The sequence below is a fragment of the Hipposideros armiger genome, unplaced genomic scaffold (assembly GCF_001890085.2).
Source record: "Hipposideros armiger isolate ML-2016 unplaced genomic scaffold, ASM189008v1 scaffold_397, whole genome shotgun sequence".
Classification (NCBI taxonomy): Eukaryota; Metazoa; Chordata; class Mammalia; order Chiroptera; family Hipposideridae; genus Hipposideros; species Hipposideros armiger.
In genome coordinates, this window is record NW_017731747.1 from 112562 (window position 1) to 136530 (window position 23969).

General features: G+C 41.7%; 1 protein-coding gene across 3 annotated transcripts in view; it reads left to right on the top strand.

Moving 5' to 3' along the window:
* TMTC4 (transmembrane O-mannosyltransferase targeting cadherins 4) overlaps nucleotides 1–23969 on the top strand; it is a 59735-nt gene that overhangs the window by 13924 nt on the left and 21842 nt on the right. For all 3 annotated transcript variants that reach the window (XM_019663689.1, XM_019663692.1, XM_019663690.1), the window contains exons 5-9: nucleotides 1822–1909; nucleotides 18335–18432; nucleotides 21300–21392; nucleotides 21621–21785; nucleotides 22565–22767. In XM_019663689.1, the coding sequence (XP_019519234.1) occupies nucleotides 1822–1909; nucleotides 18335–18432; nucleotides 21300–21392; nucleotides 21621–21785; nucleotides 22565–22767 (647 nt within the window). The remainder of the gene's footprint in view (nucleotides 1–1821; nucleotides 1910–18334; nucleotides 18433–21299; nucleotides 21393–21620; nucleotides 21786–22564; nucleotides 22768–23969) is intronic.

Sequence of the window (23969 nt, forward strand, 5' to 3'; positions counted from 1 at the left end):
TAAGATGCCCAAGATGCCATGGGCTTCACAGGGGAGAAGGGAAATTCGCAGGATGATAAGAAGAGCAGATGTTCAGTAATTAGAAGTTTGCCCTGCCCTATAGATAGATCATAAAAATTTACTTCTGGTAATAACTCATTATGGGCACAGCTTCCAATTTAGATTCTTCTAGGTAGTTAAGGGAGGATTAGAAGTTTCTCCTGAGTCCACAGGGTCTCCATTGTCTTCAGCTCAAAATAATTCACATGCCAAAGTGGCACATCTTGGGGAGGTTTGTTCTGAACTCCTTCAAAATCCTGACATGAGTGTTTCAGGTTATTTGTAAGAAGAAAAAAAATAGGCTTTGTAAAGAACTTTGCCTGAAAATACATATTATGCAAATATCAGATAAGAAAAACGGTTAAATAATTGTAATCAGATTTTTTTGCTTCCCATGAGCCTCTTCATACCAATGCCCATCCCCCAAGATATGGTGCCTGCTTGGATAGCCTTTTACAGTTTTTTTCTATGGAATCTCTTTAATTACTATGCCAAAAATTCATTGTAAGGACTAAATACTCTTTTCACTTGAAAACATTTGCCATACTTTCAAGACTTGTTTTTGTTGTTGTTTTGGTTTGTTTGTTTTTTTATGTCAGACAACATAATGTATATTGCTTAAGATTTGGAAGTATCTTCACCAATTAGGCAAATGAAGACTGTTTGTTTTAAAAAATAAGTTTATAATGTTTAAAGTTCATTTTAGCGCAAGTCTTTAACTGTACCCAGATAAGAAGTGGGTTAGGCTGGCTGTTCGGGCCCCTATTCCTGGTATTTCTCCAAACCACTTCCTTCCCCTTCACTCACTTCGAGGAGCCTTGTTCTCTGACCCCCCCCCCACATCCCTCACTCTGCTCCTTGTGACCTCCATGATCTAAGGGCCCCTTTGGATAAGCCTCTCTGGGTTGGCTTTGCTTACTTGGCCTTTTGGAAGGGTATGGGATTCCGGGCCATCCTCAGGCCCTGTCGCTAGTCACAGCTGGAAAATACCCATCTTTTCTCTCTCCTTGTCCTAATGGGAGTCCCACAGGACCAGCTGCTCCCTCACTCACCAAGCTGCTGCGGAGCCCATACCTGCCTCACCCTGAGCTGCTGTGTCCTTTACCATTTCTTTCTGCTCCTTATGTCTACGGACGCACCCTTCAGGTTTCATGAGGGGAACTAACAGTGAGCCAGCACCGACTGTGTGCCAGGCTCTGTTCGGGTTCGCTGCATCGCTGATTTTACAGTATCCCTCATTGAGTGAGTTGCAGGCCAAAGTATTCAAGAACTCTCATTGCATATTCACTTCATTCATGAAGTAATAGTACTGTTTAACCCCCCGGCGTACTGGCGTACTTGTTCCAGACCTGTTGAACCTTTGTTTGTCCGTAGCATCCTTCTCGGGAGGTTTTTGCATGTGGGTGGCATTCACAGGTTGGATCCATCAGCTTGTTCAGTCTCCTCCGCGTTGCGTGATACCTCAGGTGGCCACATGCATGCATCAGCAATTCATGATCAGAATGGATAATCGCCCTCAACATTTCATATCTAACCAGTGTAGTAGGAAACTACTCTGAAAAGGCTTTCTTTGCAGTTATTGCTTGTGCAGACACTCGGGAATCATAGAAGAGGTTAACTCAAGTTCTAGACCAACAATGATAAGAGAACCAATTGTAAGATAAGACCACAGGGATGTTGGGCAGCGATACAGATTATTTTCTAAGGAATTTTTTGTATTCCCTAATTTTAGGATTTATTTATTTTTTTAATGTAAATCTTTTTTTCTTCCCTTCTTTTAAGGTTGCTGGTGTTGTCGGCCGTGCAGACCTCCTGGGGGCCCTGTTCTTTCTGCTGTCTTTCCTGGGCTACTGTAAAGCATTTAGAGAAAGTAAGCATGATATTTACCTTCTTAATTTTGAGGTGGGAAAATATTCGTTTATATAAGTTTATCACTTTGAGGGAATGTGGGTCAAAAGGGTAAGTTCTCTGTAGATATCTTGTTTACTCCATTGCTCTTTTAATATTACAAAGTTTGTACATCAGTGTTCACAGGGGAGCACCCTGTTAGATAGAGCTTCAGATAATTCAAGAGTTTCTGCTCTTGGTACTAAAGCAGTGGTGATTGAGTTTTGTAATTTTATTTCCAGCAAAATTGTAGGAGAAAAAGACCTTTGGTTTTGGGTTTTTTTTTTATTAAAACCGCGAGGAGAAAAACAATAAAAAAATGCTAAAATGTATAGCAGTGAATATGCACCTGGACTATGAGATTCTTGTGTTTTCATTAGAGTGGTATTGATATTTACAAAGAAAGTCACTGTGGTTGGAGTGGAAATTGCAGTGGTGTGGGAGGGTGCATGTGTGTGTGGAGGGATTGCCTGATGACTGGCAGCAGTACATTCACTGAGATCCAGTAGACTCCCTGTGTAACTCTAACTCTACTCATGATATGGATTCTGATCATGTCCACGTCAAATCATACCTTCCAAATTGTTTTATCGTAGAAATTGGATATGATACATTTAGCTTAGATAGCAGTTATATACTCGTATGCCAGCTGTAGCAACAGTTATACATTCAGTTTCTGTAGCTGAAGAAGTTAGAAGTGTATAAAGTGTAGAACTCCCTCCTGATGTATCACAATCAATTATTTGTATTGTGAGGGGGGAGTGGGGAGAAGAAGCGAAGGCGAGGGGGTCATTTCTTGTGGAATGCTTGAGTGGAGTGATTGCAGCAGAAGCAGCTGCACTTTGGCTTCCATGAGCCTTTTCCACGGTGTTCCCCAAAGCTTAGGTGTAGTCCGAGGCTGCGGGGCCTTACTATTATTGTCATATACTAACACTTGCACTTTGAAGTCTTGATGTCTCCTGTGAATTAATCTCTTATTAATAATGAAGGGCAGACCACTCATTCAGGATTTTGTGTGTGCTGGGGCTGGCGAAATGGGAGAGCTCAGGGTGGTTAAACAGGAACCCATGGGCCAAATCCAGCCCACCCCCTCTTATATAGTCCACAAGCTAAGAATGATTTTTACTGCTTTAAAGGGTTGGGGGGGGGGGAAGGATAGCATTTTGTGACATATAAAAAGCTACGTTAAATTCAGATTTCAGTGTCCATATACATATAAAGTTTTTTTGGAATATAGGCATACCCACTTGTTTTCATTTTTGTCTATGCTGCTTTTGCCCTCCAACAGCAGAGTTTTAAAAAGTTTGATAGAGGCCATCTGGCTTGCAAAGTCTAAGATACTTACTGCCTGGTCTTTTACAAAGTTTGCTGACCTCTGGGACAGAAGATTCCCATTTTCCAGATGTAGAACCCAGAGTTTAAGTAACTTTCCCAGGGTCACATAGCTACTTGGGGCAATAGCGGGTTTACACTTGTGTCTGCGTTACTAATCAAAGCCAACACCAACTGCGTTGTGCTCATCTGCTTCTCTGTACTCAGGAACCAGTGGTATCAGTCTCCAAAATCAACGTTTGTAAGGCTACTTACCTTACTGTTTGCTCTCAAAGACTCAAAGAGTTTCTAAACAAGTTTACCTTTCGAGAAATGCTGTCCCAAGGTGAAAAGGGCAAACAGACTAGATTCTTCTCTTGTGATTTTATTTTTAATGTCTTATAAATTACTGGGAGTTTTCTAACAGACACAAAACAAAGAATTAGTTATGTCATTTAAATCCCAATAGACTTTTTTTCCCTTATTTTTGTTGTTGTAAAATGTACATACCATAAAATTGACCATTTAAACCATATTTAAATGTGCTAGTTAAGTTCATCCACATTGTTGTGTAACCGTCACCACCATCCATCTCCAGAACTTTTTCATCTTTGCAAACAGAAACCCGAATGAGTAGTAATTCCCCATTCTCCCCTTCCCCCAGCACCTGGTGACTACCATTCTACTTTCTGTCTATGAATTTGACTATTCTTGGTACCTCATGAAAGTGGAATCATGCAGTATTTGTCTAGTTTATTACACTTAGAATAATGTCTTCAAAGCTCATCCATACAATAGCATGTGCCAGAATTTCCTTCATTTTTAAGACTGAGTAACGTTCCCTTGAATGTATATACCACATTTTGTTTGTCTGCTCATCTGTCAATGGGAATTTGGGTTATTTCCACATTTCGGCAATCATGAATGGTGCTGCTGTATATCCAATAGACTTGAAAAAGCGATAGACAACTTCCCTTTAACCATTTTTTTTTCTACAAAAGGACTTAGGCAGGATTACAAACTCTTCTAGGACAGGCTATATTGTTTTTTGTTTGTTTTTTTTATGAGGTGATTATTTATTCTATAAAATGATTAAAGTTTTTAACAAGCTTCCCAATAATTCATTTTTGGAAATAGTGTCAACAGGCTATATTGTTTTGATGTTCTAGAGATATTTAAGTTATGTGCCTAGAACATCAATATAGAAACTACCAATAGTTTTCAAAGGTGGATTAGGAAAGACCTGTGAGACATTTTAACCCACTGCCCCTCCTCCATCCTGTCCTTTCCAGGCTGACCGCAGGGCTCAGGTTGTGTGTCTTGGAGAACATATTCTCTTGAAGCTATGTCTCCACTAAAACACAGTAGAAGGGTGACCCCAGTGGCCCCAGACTGAACCATGCTTACTCAGGACTTGATGACACTCAATTACTCCCCACCCCATTTTATTATTATTTTATCTTACCCAGATAAAACCACCATGTTTTCCTGTGACTCATCCTTTTTTCTGACACATCAGAGAGTTTGGGGACAGCTGAATAGAACAGCTTCAAGTACAGAGAACAGTGGTGGCAATTTTTCCCAAGTCTGAAAGTGAACAGCGATAAGGCATGTCCAGCTCTTTCTGGGGTCAGCGTCTCCTCATCTGTGAGAACCTCAGGGGTCTGGTGCGGTGGGGAACTGCACCTGCCCAGCCTCACTGAACATTCGGCACCATAGAATGGCTTTTCCATAGGATGGTGAATCACTTATGGGAACAGGAGAGAGGGAGGGGGTACATTTACTCCCTCACTGTTCTGTTCTTAAGCTGGCAGCTAAATCTGAATTTGCACTTAGGTAAGATAACCGTTTATCAGTAGTCTTATTTTTACCTGAAGACAATTAAAACTTGAGTCTGTTGGCGTTTCTCAAAGACAACTCTAAAGTTTCATGAAGTATCATTTTATTAATTTTAACATATCTTCCGTTAAAGTAACTACTCCCTATTCTGAATGGATTTCAAAGACATCAGGGGTGCTCTTTGAAGAAAGCACTAAATGTTGACAGATTTCACATATGTGGGACGCATTATTTGGGAGGTATATAAAACCTCTCATTAATTCTAAAAATTCTTCTTGTGAAATAATGGAAAAGCAATCAGGATAGTAAAAATTGTTTTATCAAATGAACTGATACATTTATTAGCCTCCATTAATGGAGTATTCTCATAGAATGGTGAAAAACTAAAGACATTTTTTATTGGTTTTCTGGATTCTTTTACTAACCTTTTCTCAGTTCCACTTTACATATATACACATTCTGATCTATGTATCTATTTTTAATTCATTTGTAAATTATAAAATTATTTCCAAGAGTCACCCATACAGAAGGTAGATTTTCTTTTTTTAATAAAGCCTTTGGAAATCAATACCAAAGGTAAAAGTGCTTAATGTGTGATGGTTTTTTCAATTAATACTTTGATATATGAGAAATCAGTGAAGTATATTTCAGTATTAATAGAAATATATTACCTGCTAGTAGCATCGTAACCTTTCTTTTTTGGTCTAGTAGCATTCTTTTAACATTTATAATGTGTTTACTTTAAAATCGGAAAGAGATGTTATAAAGGGATTGTTATAGGCCTTTAATGTTAAGGATGCAAATGTTTTCAAGAAAGTTCACTTGGAAATAGTTAATGTTTGTACAACAATAGCAGTGGTAGATGTCACTTCTGTGGAAACCCTTTTTGAGGATATGAATAGATTTTCATCTGATTGAAGTTACTTAGAACAGTTAGAAGACAAATGAAGGGACAAGGAGGACTTTGAAGAAGCCTTCCTGTTGACCTCATGTCTACAGGCCGCCCGACCTTCTGGGGTTTTGTTTTTCTGTTCACTTGAACCCTCTTTAGGAAAAGGAAAGAGTGGATTAAAATGAGGCCTGTGGACCCACCTCCATACTGGTATGGTCCTTTGCAGTCAGAGACAGCTTATTTAGTCTTTGGAAAATATAAAGCTATAGGAGGTCTACACACATCCAGGCCTCAAGGTCTTGGCCCTGGACGTTATTTTTGGCTGTGGACTTTTGTGTCCTTTCTGTCCTCTGACTGCATCCACCTGCCCATGCAGGCTTTGAGTTATAGATCAGAATGTTTTTTTTCTTAGGAGTTTAAAGTGGATAGCTGAAAATACCCATCCCTCAAGCTGCACTCTCCATTATTTTGAATTGGTTTTCACTGCTATTTTCAGTTCCCACTCATTGTTTTCACAGACAACCCATGGAATGATTGAACTCTGCCTCCCAAGCTTGTGGCAGGTCTGTAGGCATAGAACAGTGTGGGTTCTTAAGAGAGGGACTTACACTCAGTTATTGGCTGACTTGGGGGAAGTCCTGTGTCCCACACCTAAGGCAGTTCTCTGACCCCTCCACAACAGGGTTCTGTGCCTTGAGCCCTACCTGCTGTAACCTCAGGACCCAGCAGAGCAGGATGGGACTTTGTAACCAGCCCTGTCCTCCTTGCCCCACTCAGCCGGACAGCATCAGAACAGCCCCTTCCCTCTGCCAGCTGCTCCCCTCCCCTCCCTTCCCTTCTTTCCTCCCCTCCCCTCCCCTTTATACCTCCTGAACCCCCCTTTGTCTCATTATCCCCCAAACCGGTGCTGATGAAGGTGAGTGGAGCCTTCCTTAGTCTCCGTTGACAGAGGCACTATGTTTCAACACCTCTTCTGTGTTTCAGAGTCTCCGTACTCCTTTTTAAACATGCTAAGAATAGAAACTCCGTCTTTGTAGATAATAACTCTCTGGCATAATTCTTTTTTTTTTTTTAAGATTTTTATTGGGGAATTGGGGGGATGGGAACAGCGCTGGGGAACTGGGGAAGGGGAACAGACAAATCGCTGTCCTTTTGCTCTTCAGTCTAGTTGTGGAGGACGTTGCTTCACTGGCCCAAGTTGGCACCATCATTGCACTCTTCCCGGGCGAGGCAGATCAGTCGCCGGCTTCTGGACGGCCGCTCACGGCAGCTGCTGGCCGCTCACGCTGGCTGCTGGCTACAGACGGTAGCCCATGGCAACCCACTGCCACAGGGGCTGCAGCCTACGCCGTCGCCGGTGACTCACGGCAGCCCAGCTCCAGGTTGAGCTGTTGTTCAGCATCTTAGCTGTAGAGGGCAGTGTCACTGGCCCTCCCATGTGGGATCCGAACCATGGCCCTCTGGCGTCCCAAGCCAGCTCTTAACCATTGCGCCACTCGGCCGGCCCTCTGGCATAATTCTTAAGCATCACATTAATGTCCAACTTCATAAATATGCTGGCTGAGAGCAAAGTTTTCACACACTAGTAATACCTTCACAGACAAGAAGCAGTTAAGAACTCTGTATGTAAAAATAATTCTGGTTAAGGAATTCATAGTAAGACACTGTGTTTGATTCTGTTCTAAGATAACATAGAGGCTTAGCAATTTTGGCTGTTCATTCTGTCAGCAATAGTTAATCAACCATCATGGGCATCCTTTGTACCAGGCCCGGTGCCCCGTGTGACGGATACAAAAAACTAGGGAGACACAGTTCATGACCTCAAAGGGCCTAGAATCTAGTATATTTTGATTAAAATAAAGCTTCCATTATTCAGAATTCCCGTCTGGTTCTCCATACTTCCTTGTTAACTTTTTCCTCCTTGTACCCACCTCACAGTAGGCACTCCATAAGGATCTCCTTCTTTTCATGGTGCATTTATGCAGAATTGATGACTATGACTCTGTACTGCGAATTTCTTTGTTTGCCCTGGAATGTACAGTTTAATATTTATTTACTGAGGCATAATTGACATATAACATTGTATTCGTTTTAGGTGTATAACATAATGATTTGATATATGTATGTAGTATTGTGAAATGATCACAATAAGTTTAGTTAACATCCGTCACCACACACAGTTACAATTTTTTTTTCTTGTGGTGAGAACTTTTAAGATCTAGTCTCTTAGCAACTTTCAAATATATAGCACAGTGTTATTAACTATAGCCACCATGCTGTACATTAGATCCCTAGGACTTATTTATAACCGAAAGTCTACCTTTTGACTACCTTCATCCATTTAGCCCACATCCCGCCTCTGGCAACCAACAATGTTCTCTTTATGAATTTGCTTTTTTTTTTTTTTTTTAGATTCCTTATAAAAGTAAGATCATACAGTATTTGTCTTTTTCTGTCTGACTCACCTCAGTTAGTATAATGCCCTCAAGGTCCATCATGTTATCACAAATGGCAAGATTTCCTTTTTGTGGCTAAATGATATTCCATTGTACGAATACGCCACATTTTCTTTATGCATTCATCTGTCAGTACACACCTAGATTGTTTTCATGTCTTGGCCATCGTAAATAATGCTGCAGTGAACATAGGGGTGCATATCTCTTTTTGATAGTGATTTCATTTCCTTTGGATAAATACCAAGAAGCAAAATTGCTAGATCATATGGTAGTTCTATTTTACACTGCTAATTGCCTTCATTTACTCTCTATTAAATTTCCTTGAGTCCAACAGAGAAAAGCCCTTGATAGTCATGGACATTCAGGTGTATTATTTTAATTTGGACTTTGAGATATCTTAAGAAATAGTCAGACATTTTTACTTTCTCCTATCTAGTCAGTGTGGACTGTACAAAAAGCCAAGTGGTGAACACATGTCATGGCAATGATGACTCGTCCCAGTTGCTCATGTTGTCCACATGTTTGTAAGTGTTCAGCTGAAAATCAAAGCTCTTTTATGGTGGAAGTCAGTCCTGTATTTCTTGGATACAACAATAGTGCTAGTCATTGTTTCAGCTTATGTTTAAAGTGACCTGGTCTTTGTTCTTTTTGGATCTGAACATAAATTCAAACAAAGGTCTAGCATTAGTTCCATATAAACTTGAAGTTCAAGAAAGGTTTTTACAGAGGAACAGATTTAATATTTTTTATAAGGGAATAAAAAATAGTGCTCTGAAATTAATTATTTAACTGGTTAAAAAGCTCTTTCAGAGGATACATTTCTCTTTGATAACCTCGTTAGCTTTCTTTATAGATGTGGTATCTGTATTATAAAGCTCTGGACAGTTTTTAACTGCCTGAGTTTATTAACAAACAATTCCATGCTAACCTCTGGAATCTTGACATTTTTGAAAATGAAAAAAATCTACTAGCATAACATTTCTGTCTGCCTTGTGCGTGCGTGCACACACATGCACATATGCTTAAATAGAATATCTCCAAGCAAGATCTTTTGCAACAGAATCCTTTTTAAGAAAGGGCATGTCCTTATGAAGGAAGCATATATTATAAAAAAAATAAAAATGCTAAGTCAGATGAAGTCAGTGGTGCGCTGGTTACTATTTCTGAATGCCCAGAACAAAAAGTATTACTCTTATTTGTTTATTTATTTATTTATTTACTTATTTTTTATCTGAGCCATCCTGCCACCTGTTCGCAGCTCAGCTTGGGCCAGGCATCGAACCACTGTTGCTCAGAGCTCGCATTCTTGAGTGAGCTCTTAACCAACTGAGCCACTCGGCCGGCCAAAGTATTACCCTTATGATGTGACATCTTGTCAATATTTATATCTCTCTTAAAGCCTAGTAGTTTGGATTGGAAATATTGGTTTGTCAGAAAAGTTATGACTCATTTTTGCAACGAAAAACATAGAAAAAATATGTCATGACTTTTCCGACAACCCAATAGATGATCTTTCTGCATGACAAACTTGCTACAATAGCCAAAACTAAACCAATACCTTAAAATACTTGTTTCATGGGAGTTAGGGCCAGGAAGAGAAATTTAGTTAGTGTCACAGTGAGGAAGAGAGAATCTTTTTAGGAGGAGAATGAATTTGCTACATACCTAGAACAACCATTTTAAATTCTGTCTATTATAAAAGACAAGATCTTAAATCTCAGTTGTTTTACATTCTTAAACTTTATTTGCTATATTGCTATATTGCTCTCCTTATAAATCAGATAGCTAAAACAAGATAACTCTTACTCTTGTTTTAAGTAAGAGTTATTATTTCTTCATGTCTTCATGTCTTCGTTCTGACTTAAGACCTCTATTTGACTTAGAATCAAGCTAGCTTTAAAAAAAATAGGGCAATTGTGTAATTTTCATAGTGTAGGACCCTTGCTTTGGGGCCCTTGCCGACTGAATTGTGACAGTGGTGTCCACGTGTGTTCTCTTTTCTCTGCCTTCATGTTTCTTTGGTTCCTACATTGCTTGATTTTCCCGAATGGGCCTGTCATATAGACCGGCAATGTCTGACTTCTTTCATTCTGTGGTGGAAGCACTGCTTGGTTGGCTCCAACTTTTGGAATGAGAATCTGATGCTCATTGTGTCGTTCTGGCAGAGAGAGTCGGGCCACCTGTCAGGGTGGCGTGGTTCCCACACACAACATGACATGCCAATTTCAAGACGGTGGAGATGCCAGGCATTGATGGTGAAGAGGGTAGCTGAGACAATGTGATGCTTTTTCTGAAAGATCTTCCCACTGGAAAGTAGTGCCAAATGCAAGGCACATGCTTCATTAAATTGATCACATCTGTTGGCACTTGTGGGTGTTAACACTGACAAGTGTCTTTCTATTAGTGCGTTTTGGGTTGGGGTTTTTCTGTGTTTGGTTTTTTTTTTCTGTGCTCCCTCCACTCCATTAGCCTTTGCCTCCATTTACCTAAGTGATTGAATTATCTTAGATAATACAGATATATACAGAAACAAGGAAAATATTTTCAAGGCCAATCTCTATTAAGTTCTGGATCATAAACTGTTGATATTTGCTAATGCTGCATAATTATCTTAAAGCAAGTTGTCTTCTTAAGTGATGAGAGATGTCGCATGGTGTCAAAATAGTTTGGTTATTTTTTTCTCTTCTCCTGGGTCATTGGTACTTCAATTAGGAGACTGAATGGAGGTGAAATGGAGAACTGTGGGTAAAGGTAACATCCTGAGATGCTTACGTAGAGCTAGAATTCCCTATTTGGGGAAGGTTTTTTGAATAAAAATATTCATAAATGCAATTGCACTGGAGGTGACATCTGCCTCTCAGGATTTATTTTTACTGTTTTTAATAGTTACTTCTAAATTTAAAATTAAAATCAATTTTTCCTATGCCTTTTAATGGTCTTTATGTAATTTTTAAAAAATATTTAAATTGTTGTTTGTGTTTTTTTTTTAAAGATTTTTATTGGGGAATTGGGAGGATGGGAACAGTGCTGGGGAATTGGGGGAAGGGGAACAGACAAGTTGCTGTCGTTTTGTTCTTCCGTCTAGTTGTGGAGGACGTTGCTTCACTGGCCCAAGTTGGCACCATCATTGCGCTCTTCCAGGGTGAGGCAGATCAGTCGCCGGCTTCTGGACGGCCGCTCACTGCGGCTGCTGGCCGCTCACGCTGGGTGCTGGCTACAGACGGTAGCCCATGGCAACCCACTGCCACAGGGGCTGCAGCCCACGCCGTCGCCGGCGACCCATGGCAGCCCAGCTCCAGGTTGAGCTGTTGTTCAGCATCTTAGCTGTAGAGGGCAGTGTCACTGGCCCTCATATGTGGGATCCGAACCGGGGCCCTCTGGCATCCCAAGCGAGTTCTTAACCATCACGCCACTCGGCCGGCCCTAAATTGTTTTTTTTTTTAAAAGTCTCTTACATGATGGATTTTATTCTATTGTAAGGAGGTTCAAAGACTAAATTAAAAGTGAAAAGACTTGACTTTTAGCTGTATTTGTTCACATTAAACAAATTATTAACTTTTTGGTATTAAATCACATCTCATAATTGCATAAGAAATATGAGAATTAAATAAGACTCCTGATAGACGTGGAAATAAATGAAACTATTTACTGATTGAACAGATATTTATTGAGTGCCAGCTACATGCAAGGTGACCTGCCATCGTCTGTTTCAGTTGTCTTATTAAAATGCTCAAACTTGAAAATAAAAGAATGATTTGCATCGGTTACTAAATAAGAACATAGTCACAAAAACACAAAGTCCAAATTCACCTAGATTGCGCCATATATTGGCAATTATTAGCATTAGTCACCTTGGCAAATCAAGACTCAAATAAAATCTTAATTTGGGCAATTACATGGGTAAAACCACACTACACCAGGTTGCGTGATCAGAGTCTGTTAGGCTTGGCTGTCCCCAAACTCAGGACCAGCTCCCCCAGTGGTTATTTAATTTTTATAAATCCATTCCTGTTCACTCCAGTACTGGAAAAGCTTTGTCAGTACCATGTAGTTTGGCCTTCGTGTATCATGCACATACACACCACAGATTTGTAAAGAGACCCTTTAATTTATATGAAACAGTGTATCAGTATTACTTAAGTTTCCAGTTTAGATTCTGGAAAAACTGTAATGTGTGTGAGTGCTTAGTCTTATAACTCCTGATAAAGTATCGAGTGGCTTATCGGGTAGGGATTGGGGGAGAAAGAGTTGGATTTCAATAGACAAGCTCGTTTCGTGTTTTCCAGGATTTCAAAGGCAGACTTGGAATGCAGCCATGTGCCGATCGTTACCCTGTGAGCTGCGTCTCTGAGCACATGGTATACAGCACTGTGCAGTGGAAACACAATGTGAGCCATCTATACAGTTTAAAATTGTCTAGTGGCCACATTATAAAAGGAAATAGGGGAGATGACTTTTACCAGTACATGTTATTTAGCCCCATATATCAAAACTGTAATTTCAACATGTGATCGGTGTAAAAGTTATGAAATACTTTACATTCTTTATACTGAAATCTTCCAAATCAGGTGTGTGTTTTACACTTACAACATGGCTCAGCAGTAACTAGGTAAAGTTCAGATGCTCATTAGTTATAATGGCTGCTCTGCTGGGCAGTGGCAGCCTAGAATGGTTTTCTGAATGTGAGGTCATTACTAGGTGTATAACTGACCACTGAAATTTTGCCTTTGATCTGAAATTGCCACTGTTGAGAAATGACACTAACTATGTAATAGTCACTGACACTGAAGAAACTTCTTCAGCAAAGAGACATTTTCTCTATCTTTCATGTCTCTTCATACTGGATGTATTTGGAAAAAACTCAGAAGTATAAGAGAAAATTAAAGAGTAGGACTCTTCCAGAAGAATTATGATAGAGGATTTGAAAGGTGGTAGGAATCTGGGTCCCCCACAGAAATTTCTTCTTTTGAGAAGTGTGGTGAAATTTTGGGTGAGTAGGGAGAAGGCTATCAATAAATCTGAAGGCTGTATTTTCTGTGAGTTATTTTTCTGTGTTCAGTGAAATCTCTCATTTAGCCATCTGAGGAGAAAGCCATTTTAAATTCCAGACACGTGGAAGATGAGCTCCTGACTTTTGCATCCCTGTAGTAATTTAAGTTTGTGTTAATAGAATGTTTTCAAGAGGAGTCTTTTGGGTGTTTTCATGGAGGAGCTAGGAATTTTTTTTTTTCCTATCCAAAGCCACTGGTCCATGGGGGAAATATTAATCCATGTTACAGTCAAGTAAAATACAAGCTAATTCAGTTTTTCTAGGAAGAAATGTATAATAAAATGATCAAGGGACCTGCTTTTAATATTAAGAACAGGGAACATTACGTTGGGAAATCCTATTATGTTTTGTTAAGAGGTATGAACACAAAAAGGGGAAGCTTAAAATAATCCAATCCAGGTAATGGGGTAAGAGGCCCATTTGGTTTCTCATGAACTAACTGAAGCTAACGCCTAGTGGACGTGAAAACAGTAAGCCGAGGCCAGGGGTTCGTGGCGCCAACTCTTCGTGCTGGGCCTGGTGTGGAGTCTGGAGGGGCACTGGAGCCGGAGCTGGGGTGCTTTTACCACATTTATCTGTAGAGGAGACCCTGTGATAGTTAATGGGTTCGTTTATAATGAAAGACGCCTATTTACATATAAACTGCTAATATAAGAAAATACTGAAAGTAGTTTGACACAGACTCAGGAAGATGTGTTATGGGAGAATAAGCTAAATGAACCAACAAGAGGACAAACCTTAACGGCGTCCTCTGCCATACATTTCTGTCATGTGTCAGAAGGCGTGGCCTTCTCCCATGCCCTGGCGTGGTGCATTGTGGGCTGTGATCACCTCTGTTTTGCCAGCTGGACCTCTGCGCCCTGCTGCTACAATGTGTGGGGCCTTTCTCAAACTCGTATCCTAACAGGAATTAGCCAATAGGTTAACTTTAAGGTTATTTTGGCCATAATTTCTTTAAAGGCTTTGGTGCCTGCAAACACTTGTCTGCTCATGAGTGTCCGCAAATGCCCAAAGAAAATAATGTTTCAATAAATGTGTAAACACTCATATGCAATCATGTTTAGTTGAACAGGGTTTTGTTATTTTTGTGGCTCATAATTATGATATTTTGGTATTACATACATATAATGTAATTCATTTCTGCAAGTAAAATTATCCTTAGTTTGCTTGATGGAACGAAATATTCCGATACATAATGGTTTTCAGTAAAGAGAGCTTGGCTTCTGGGCACCATGCCACCAGAACAATTGGGGAGATGCTACTCTAGGGCAGAGCCAAGACCTGAAGTTTGGGGGAGGCAGGTGTGAGCTCATTCCAGGAAAGAATATTCTAGCAGCCCCAAGTTTAAAACTGCAATGGGCTGTCATGGAAAATTAATACCCATCTCAGAAGTTACTGAAGTCAAGGCCACGTGGCCCCCTGCTGGATGCCTTGTGGAAAGGACTTCAGCATTTCCTTCACTGCAAAGCAGATTATATGCACAATCTCTAAAACACACACCACTCCAACTTTTACTACGATGTGGTTCTGTGATTTGTGGGCTTATTGCCACTTTTGGTAGATAGTGGACAGTCCTTTCATTCTATGACCATGTCTTTCCAGGGTCAGGCAGATGACATAGATTCCGTCAAAAAAACTTTTGAGTGGCTCCGACAAGCCAGGCCGGGTGGCAGGGATGAGACGTGAGTAAGTGTCCGTGAGTAAGTGAGTAAGCTTCTCCACCTTCAGCTGCATCAGAATCACCTGGAGGCCTGGTTAAGGGGCAGACTGCTGGGCTCACGCTCCAGTTTCTGATTTTGTAGGTCTGGGCAGGGCCTAAGAGTCAGTTTCTAACAGGGTTCAAGGGCAGGTCGTGGACCACATTTTAGGGCAGTGGTCACAGCTGGAGGTAATTTCTTTATCCCTGCCCCCAGGACGTTTGGCAAAATCTGTGACATCTTTGGTTGTCCCAACTGCGGGCTGAGAATATTACTGGTATCTAATGGGGGAAAGCAAGGGGTCCTGCTAAACATTCTCCGGTGCACAGAGCAGCCCTCACAACAAGGAACTGACCAGAAATAGTAGTGTTGAGGTTGAGAGGCCCCACCTCTCCCCCTCTAGGGGAAATTCAGAAAACCGAGTATTTGTAATAAACTGTGTGAAGAGTGTAGTGATAGACTGTGATAAGTTTGGTTTAGGATGCTGCGGCTGGGCCTCACTTACTCTAGGGGGTTAGCCAGGGAGGCCGGAGTTTGTGAGACCCTGTTCTCAGGGACGTCAGACATGCAGACCATTTGCTGGTCTAACTGTGGAGAAACAAGTGAACTGAGAAAGGAGGCTGCCTGGGAAGGTGGGGGTGGGATTTCACAGCTTAAGTGACGTTTGACAGCTGTATAAGATGGGTAGGATTTTGCCAGGGGCATCGTAGCCAAAGAGAACAGAATACACAAAGCAAAGTGAGAGCATGTTGGCAGGTGTGCCTGGAATATAGGCCCAGAAAAGCCAGAGAGATGCCATGTGGCTAGGTCAGCAGGTCTTAAATGCCATTCTCAGAAGGGTCACCTTTATCCTATAGGCAGCAGGAAGGACGAGAAAGGCTTAAAACAAGGGTGTTCACCGTGTTTTATGAGACAATGGAATCCGAATTAATAAGGCTTTTACTGATGATCTGGCCTCGTTGAAAGCCTTAAAGTACCTCAACTATAACAGCCAAATAAAATGTTTTTTTGTATTATATGTATTCTGCCCCTTCGTACCTTAAAACGGGAAATTTGATATACAGAGATTCCCAAGAAAAGCCGAAAAAGTCAGAAAATATTACCCATGCATCCTTTCTGCTTGACTTCCGATATCTCCTGCTGCTGAAGCCTGTCTGTAAATGAGGACATTTTTGCAGCCAGCTGACTGGGCCCTTGAACAGTCTGGCCATACCAGAGTAGGTGTCGGGCACATTGAGGGTCAGTCCTGCCCACAGTGCAGAGAGTCCAGGGACTCAGCTGGTTTTAGACCCTCTGCATCATCATCTATATGTAAAATGTTTGAGGGTAGAAGTGCCTCCTACCCCAGACGCCATGACTGTTCCTGGACCAGAAGTTTGGGTTCTTTGAGGGTTTCCATCACAGGGCTTTGCTGATTCGTTCTTAAGTATTCACAGAACTTTTTATGTCACTTCATTCAGGATCTGCATCATGCACACCAAATACGCTTGTGTTTGTTTCAATCTCTCTCTCTTTCTCTCCCTCTCTCCCTCCTCCACCTCCCCCTCCCGCTCTCTCCCCAAAAACTTCATTGTTGGGTTCCTGATCAAGCAGTTTAACGAGAACCAACGTATGTCTTTCCACCACATAATGAGCTTGGCACATTTTTGTGACAAGGTGACTGATCAGCCACCACCTTGATCACTGCTTCAAAGCCCCATTGGAAACCCGTCTCCCTGGAACCTGGGGCAGTTTTGCTGATTTGTGTGCAACAAACATTTACTGAATGCTTTCTGTGATCCCAACATTATACCGAACGATTTTTTTTTAATGTATGGTTTTTAATAGATGCATATAGTTAAGAAACTTTGAAAGGTATGAAAGTTTTATACAATGAAAAGTCAGACTTCCTCCCTCCCCTACCCAAATTTTTTTCTTAAAATTGTTCAGAAACTACTGTAGTTAGTTTCTTAGGTGATTTCCAGAAATATGTTTTGTAATTTACAATCATATTTATATAATTTTTAACAAAAATAGCCAGATATTTCTACATACTTTTTCCTTCTCCAATAGGGAATATGTTGGTAATGCTGCCCTCGTGTTACAGATGATGTCGTTGAGACTGAGTATAATGAACTTGCTCAGGGTCACATAGTAAATGGCAGTGCTGGAATTTAGAGCAGGAGTTCTGATTATAAGCGAAACTGAACAGGCACCCCGGGCAAGCTAATGATTTTGTCCTCCACGCGAGTTCTCTGCCCCACTTCCAAACTGTCTTTTTTAAATGTTTGTTCACCATCTGGATGAGGAGGTGAGGGCCTCACAAGGGGAGAAGAGAGATGAGCACCATGTGTGGCCTTTCCTTTCCTCCTGAGCAGCTCAGCTTTGGCCCCCAAATTGCAGATACCGCCCACCAAACAGTGTATGGCTAGGCCCTTCCTCCTCAGAAGGCCGCTTAGGGACCATGGGTTAGTTATCACTCAAGCTCAGCCCCACCCGCGCTTCTTATTACAGCACTCACTATCTAGTGACATTATGGCTTCCTGTTGGTGCCTGAGTTCCCATGCAGGTTGGCAGCCATGCCTGCCCTATGCCTTTACCTGCCCAGTGCTAGGCGGGTGCCGGCCCTCAGTCAGTGGTCCTGCATTCTTCATAGGTCAGAGCAGACCCATCTCATGCCACCTGATGTTCAGAGAGCCCAGACTTCTATCCCTGGAGTAGAAGAGACTCTCAGAGCTGCTCAGGCCTTCCCGTCGCTCCCGTCGCCATTGTGATAGCAGCAGTAACTATATAGGTCATCATGCACCCAGATGCAGTGCTTACATTCTCAGTGGGAGTTCTCAGCGTAACTTGTCAGAACGGCCTAGCTGATGATTGGCAGGTTGGAAAGAAGGGAATTGCCCCATGGGAACTCTACAATGAAATGTCTTTGTGGCCATGGCTTCATTACAATGTCCCCAAAGGCTCTGGGCACCTGCTAAGGTACACCTTGAAAGGGACGTGTGTCTAACTAGAAACACAGGGGTCTAACACACTCACCTACAGAGAAAGGCTGTCAGAAGACGAAACTCTGTTTGTATACTGTAGCTATTTAAGGTGCCTGCTTAAAATTTTAGTTCCTGGTGCTGGCAAGACTGAGCTATGTTATATGACTTATACGTCTGTCATTTTCCTTCATTGGCAGGTAACAAAGAGGGAGCCCATTCCACATTCTGGGTGTTGCTGAGTATCCTTCTGGGAGCTGTGGCCATGCTGTGCAAAGAGCAAGGGATCACTGTGCTGGTAAGACTCGAGACAGGCAGGGTCGGCTCTGTACACACCCTGGCCTCCCCTGTAGAGACAAACTGGGCGGGCTCTGCCCATGTGACCACCTCTGTTGCACTCCATTGCTGACCTACAGTCTTAGACCTTTCTGGATAATTATTTGTGCTTTCACAATCCTGGTGTTTCCGATGGGAATTGACTGTTTCGGTTGGCTAGCATTAGCAACTGGTGGAAATGGAGTGGGAGGTTCTTATAGAGTAACGATTAGTTCTCTTGGAGAGGGCCTGTAGAAAAAGGTAAAAGAATGGCTTGAGTCTTCTTGGATGCTCTCCTATTTCAGCAGTCCTAAATATAACAATGGACTGGCCCCATTAACGCTTCTGGTCCTGATTCAACAGGTATTTCATGTGCGTTATGTTATACTTGGCTTCGACTAGAAATGTGAAAGAGGAGAGGAGAGGGCCTCTGAAGAGTGGAGGCACACACCTCCTGTGTCTGATCTGAGCGGAAGCACAGGAAGGGAGAGGCATTGAAACCCACTTTCCCTTTTCTCCGTTCTAGCCAGTTTTCTGCCTTACATTATTAGAGGGAAATCTAGAAATTAGGAATGTGAGCAGAGGGGGGAAAATGGAAAACAAAGATGTGAGATATGGATGGCCTGTATAGGAATACTGTAGGAAAGAAAGAGCAGTAAGAACTATTCAGGATTTGACACAAGTAAAGGCAAAGATCAGTGGTTCTATTGGACTTGATCTATAATATTAAGGTTAGCTAGCTAGCAAATGGTATAGAAAGAATTACTGTGCAAAGATACTTGAATTTCATGAGTTACTTTTTAAATGTTTGCTCTAAACCAATGTTTCTCAACCTTGGGATTATTGACATTTCGGCTGGATCTTCTTGTGTATGGGGAGCGTCCCCGGCCTCTGCTCACTAGACACCAGAAGGACCCCCTCAGTTGTGACAACCTAAAATGTCTCCATAGATTGCCAAGCATCCCCTGAGGGACAAAACCATCCTGTTGAGATCCTGAAGTCCGAACCCTTGCTTCTCCGAGTGTGGTTTAGGGACCAGCAGCATCAGCATCATCCGGGACCTTATTAGAAATTTAGCGTTTCAGACCTGCTGAAACAGAATCTCCATTTAACCAGGTCTCAAGGTGACTTCCATTAATATTTGAAAAGCACTAGAGAATTAGGTTGACTAACTAGAGAATTTATGTGACTAACGATATGGTGCAAGTTAGCTGTTTTCAAAAATGTGATAAGAATGTGGACATTTTGATGATGCATTTAAATGGGAAGGAGGAGGGAGTGCCAAACTTGTGTTTTACTTAGTCCTTATGACGACATGACCCGTCACCCCTTGGTGACTGTCCTATAGCTCACAGGCAGAAAAACAAACGGTGTAAGAAAGCAGCGGTGGCTCAACAGGGAGCTCCTGCCTTCTAGAAAATGGATTACACAGGCAGAAATGGTCTTCTGTGACCCACTAAAATTATGTATCACACGGGTGAATAAAATCAGCATTCTTTGAAATGATTAACCCAGCACTGGCCCGTGCATTGAATAATTAATGGCTCCCAGCACTTCTGCGAGAGGGTTAAGTAGGAATGTCATCCTTGCTCTGAAAACCACAAATTACCACTGGTTTCTGATGCTTTATGATCTCCTTTGTCACAAAGCCCTGTATTAAAAAGACCCAAGTCATTTAGGGGCAGTGTTATCCAAATAGCGCCATATTTATTCTGACCACTGTATTGGGCAGGGAGTTCTCCTAGATGACATTGTCTGCAGCAGCAACATCTATGGAACGTCTGTTGCAGGGTAGACAATACCATCCAAGGCTCATGTAGCCTTCAGCCTGTAGCTATAGGTGTAATAGCTGCAAAAGCAGCCCTCACCTGCTAGAAAGAAATTTTTATAGTGGTAATGGAAGCTGTTCATATGGGCGGAACCACAGTATCACACTCTCAAAATCCAGTGGCATCATCACATAATTGAAGTTATTTATCATCCACCTAACAATTGCGGGCAGGGCTTCACCTGACAGAGGTAGCTGTCCTCCACACAGTTACCCAGGCTGGGAGAGGCTCTGCCACCTTCAGAGTGTAGTTCCCAATGTCACCCTGGTCATCTCCCTTGTCTCCCTCACAGCCAGCTGGAGGGGAAACGGAGTGGTGGCAGGTGCACAGGTTTCTAACCAAACCTCCAAGATGGGGCGTTATCGCTTCTACCCACATCCCATTGGCTGGAACTCCGTCCCATGACCACACTTAACTGCAGGGGAGGCTGGGACATTCTGGTGTGTGCCCAGCAAGAACAGAATGCTGGTGGGCTATTAGGAGTCTGACCCTGAGAGATCTTCAGAGGCCCAGCAGAGACTATTCTATGTGTCCCGCTCCTGCTCGTGCTGCACTTGCCGAAGCCAGTCAGCACTTGAGGTTTTTAAGACGTAATTACTTACGTGGCTGGGATTTCAAGGTGGATGGCTGCCTTTATGTTTTTAGGCATAACAACTGCCCAGGTAACCACTCTATTATACCAACTAAGGGACTGTTTTATAGTAAAGAAAGAAAAAGAAAAGGAAGGACCTCTGCGGAGGTCCAAATTTCTAGCTATCCCAAATCTCATAGTACTTTTACATGCAGACTGTGAAATGATGACTACCAGGAACTTACTAACTAATACATTTGATATAATATATTACCATGAGCTGATTTCATAGGAACAATAAAGTTTTTTTTTAAGAGCCGAAGAGGTCTTCCGTAATTACCGAATCCACTATAGTCCTTGTCTAGATTTGGTAATAAAATTGTGAGGTATAATTGCTACCTAAGCAGAGTTAGGCTCTGCCACCACTGATTGCCTGTTTTGCCTCCTTAGGGTTTAAATGCAGTCTTTGACATCCTGGTGATAGGCAAATTAAATGTTCTGGAAATTGTCCAGAAGGTACTACATAAGGACAAGTCATTAGAGGTGAGTATATACTTTTGTCTGCAGCCCAGACATGGAAAATGTCAAGTACCAGCTGATTTCAAATGCCATTTTCAAAGTATCTCTTGTGATTTTGAATGCTAAAATAGCCAACCTTTTAAAGCGCGATGTCAGTGCAGTTCAGGCAGAATTGCTGCATGCTTATTCCTGGCTTGGCCACATTTCTATTTGAAAACCTGTGACATCAAGGGCTTTGCAATGTCCTTTCAGAACATTGGCGTGCTCAGAAACGGGGGTCTCCTCTTCAGAATGACCCTGCTGGCCTTGGGGGGAGCAGGGGTGCTCTACATGCGCTGGAGAATCATGGGCACCGGCCCCCCGGCATTCACCGAGGTGGACAACCCCGCCTCCTTTGCCGACAGCATGTTGGTCAGGGTGAGTTCTGTGAGTCTGTCTGCCACATGCCCAGATCCTTCAGCCCGCCTCCTCATCTCACTCCCCAGCACACACACAAGATCCCTAATAAATGGAACCCCTCCGTGTTTGTGTGCTGTCATGAGGATATTCTAGGATGAAAGCAGCTTTTTATTAGGTCATTGAGAGGCTATAAAGCCCCTTGTATTTCCATTAAAGAGGAGTTCCTTCTAACCTCAGGTTTCTTGACAGCCTCATTAAAGTGTCCCCCTAATCCCATTATTTTGGCAGGGTTAAAACAAATATAACAATATTGGTGGTATCTTTAAGAATCTAATGGTGTCAAGACTCTCTTTATTGTAAAGGTTTGCTTTTTCTGAAGGCAAGGGTGTCAAGCCCCAGATTCTTAGCGGTGCATTTCATGAGACAGAACTCAAGAGAAGTGCCATAGCATCCTATTCTTATGTTGTTAGGCACATAGATGACCCTGGGCCTCAAATTCCCTGGGTCACAGACTTTGGGCATCGCTAATCAGACAATAATGTCAGACCAGAAATGTAACAACACTATAGCAGTGTCTGGTGGCTGTGCAGTATTTATCTCTATTAAAATCTGAATGCGTTTAATAAATTGCGAACTGTCGTTCCATATCTAATGTAGAAAGTGGCAACATTTTATTTATACAACTGTTCTACTTGAACAGAAGCATACAGATGCCACCGAAGTGAAGTGAGTATATATATGTATTTTTTTTTCACCTTCAGTATCAAATAAATGTTTGTTTTCATTTTGACTGACAGGCCATAAACTATAATTACTACTATTCATTGAATGCCTGGCTGCTGCTGTGCCCCTGGTGGCTGTGTTTTGATTGGTCAATGGGCTGCATCCCCCTCATTAAGTCAGCCGGTGACTGGAGGGTAATTGCACTAGCAGCACTCTGGTTCTGCCTAATTGGCCTGATGTGCCAAGCCCTCTGCTCCGAAGACAGTCACAGGAGAAGGTGAGAGGCAGCGCTGAATTTTAACATCCATACTGGGTTGAGTCAGAAGCATTTTGCTGAATCCGGCACTGATCATTTTAACGATTTTATGGAAGGAATGTGTAAGGACATTTATTTCCAATACCTATTTTCGCCAGGATGAGTTCATCCGTTTGGAATCCATCGCTGGCTTCAACTAGTGGGGAGTGAACTTGGAGGAGCGGGTATGGATGACTGCTTTATCTCCCCCTCCCCCTTTCTCCATGAAGTACCATTTTGAGATCCTTTTCTCAGTAGGTGGTAAAGAGTAATTTAGGGTCAGAACAGAGAGTGTAATTGATGTGTGTTGTGCCCATTATTTCACAGTTCTCCTTCGGAAAACCCTGGTGGATGCTATAGTGATTCCTTCTGTTGTCATTTGGTACAAAATAAACTGCTGCCCCAAAGAGACTATTCTTTCCACACAAAAAAAGGTGGGGGGGAAGGTTATTGAGAAGATAATTGAGGGAAAAACAAATGTGATTCATGAGAAAGAAAAGTATTTAAGATGATTTCCTTTACACAGAGGTGTTTATGGAATTAGATTTACTAATTTCTCCAAATAAAGTTTCAAGTTTACCTGTGTCTTAAATTGGTTCATAATTCTAAAAGGCAACAAATTTTTGTCCCAGTTCACTTATATATGTGTATGAATATGTTATTTTTAAAATATTGTAGACACAGGATCCAGAAAGGAGCCACCAACTTTGACCTAGCTTCCCAATTCAAACTCTTGTATTATATGGGATATTAGAAATGATAGCCTAGTTTCTAGCTTTCTTTTTACTTGGCTGAACTTTGTGGTGGTATAGCCCCCAACATGATATTAGTTTATTTCAGAGTGTATAAAGTTTAAATTAGGTATTATTATTCCCATTAAGTTTTGGGGGAGGGTTACCATGAAAACTATATTGAACTAATTGGGACCAGTATCCATTGGGCTGTTCAGTACCTGCATGGTGTGAGGTGTACTTAAGAGTAGGTGAGTTAATAAGGCCTCACAAACGTAGTCATTCTAACCTTATTGATATGAATTGTGCAACATGTAAGTTTTATCCATATACTTGATGCCAAGTGCCTTAGTAAGATTTTTATGTCTTATCCTAATACTGCCAGGCTAAACCCTCTCTACTGATGACCACTTTTTGCTGCTGCTGCTACATTTCTCAATTGATGGCATGGGG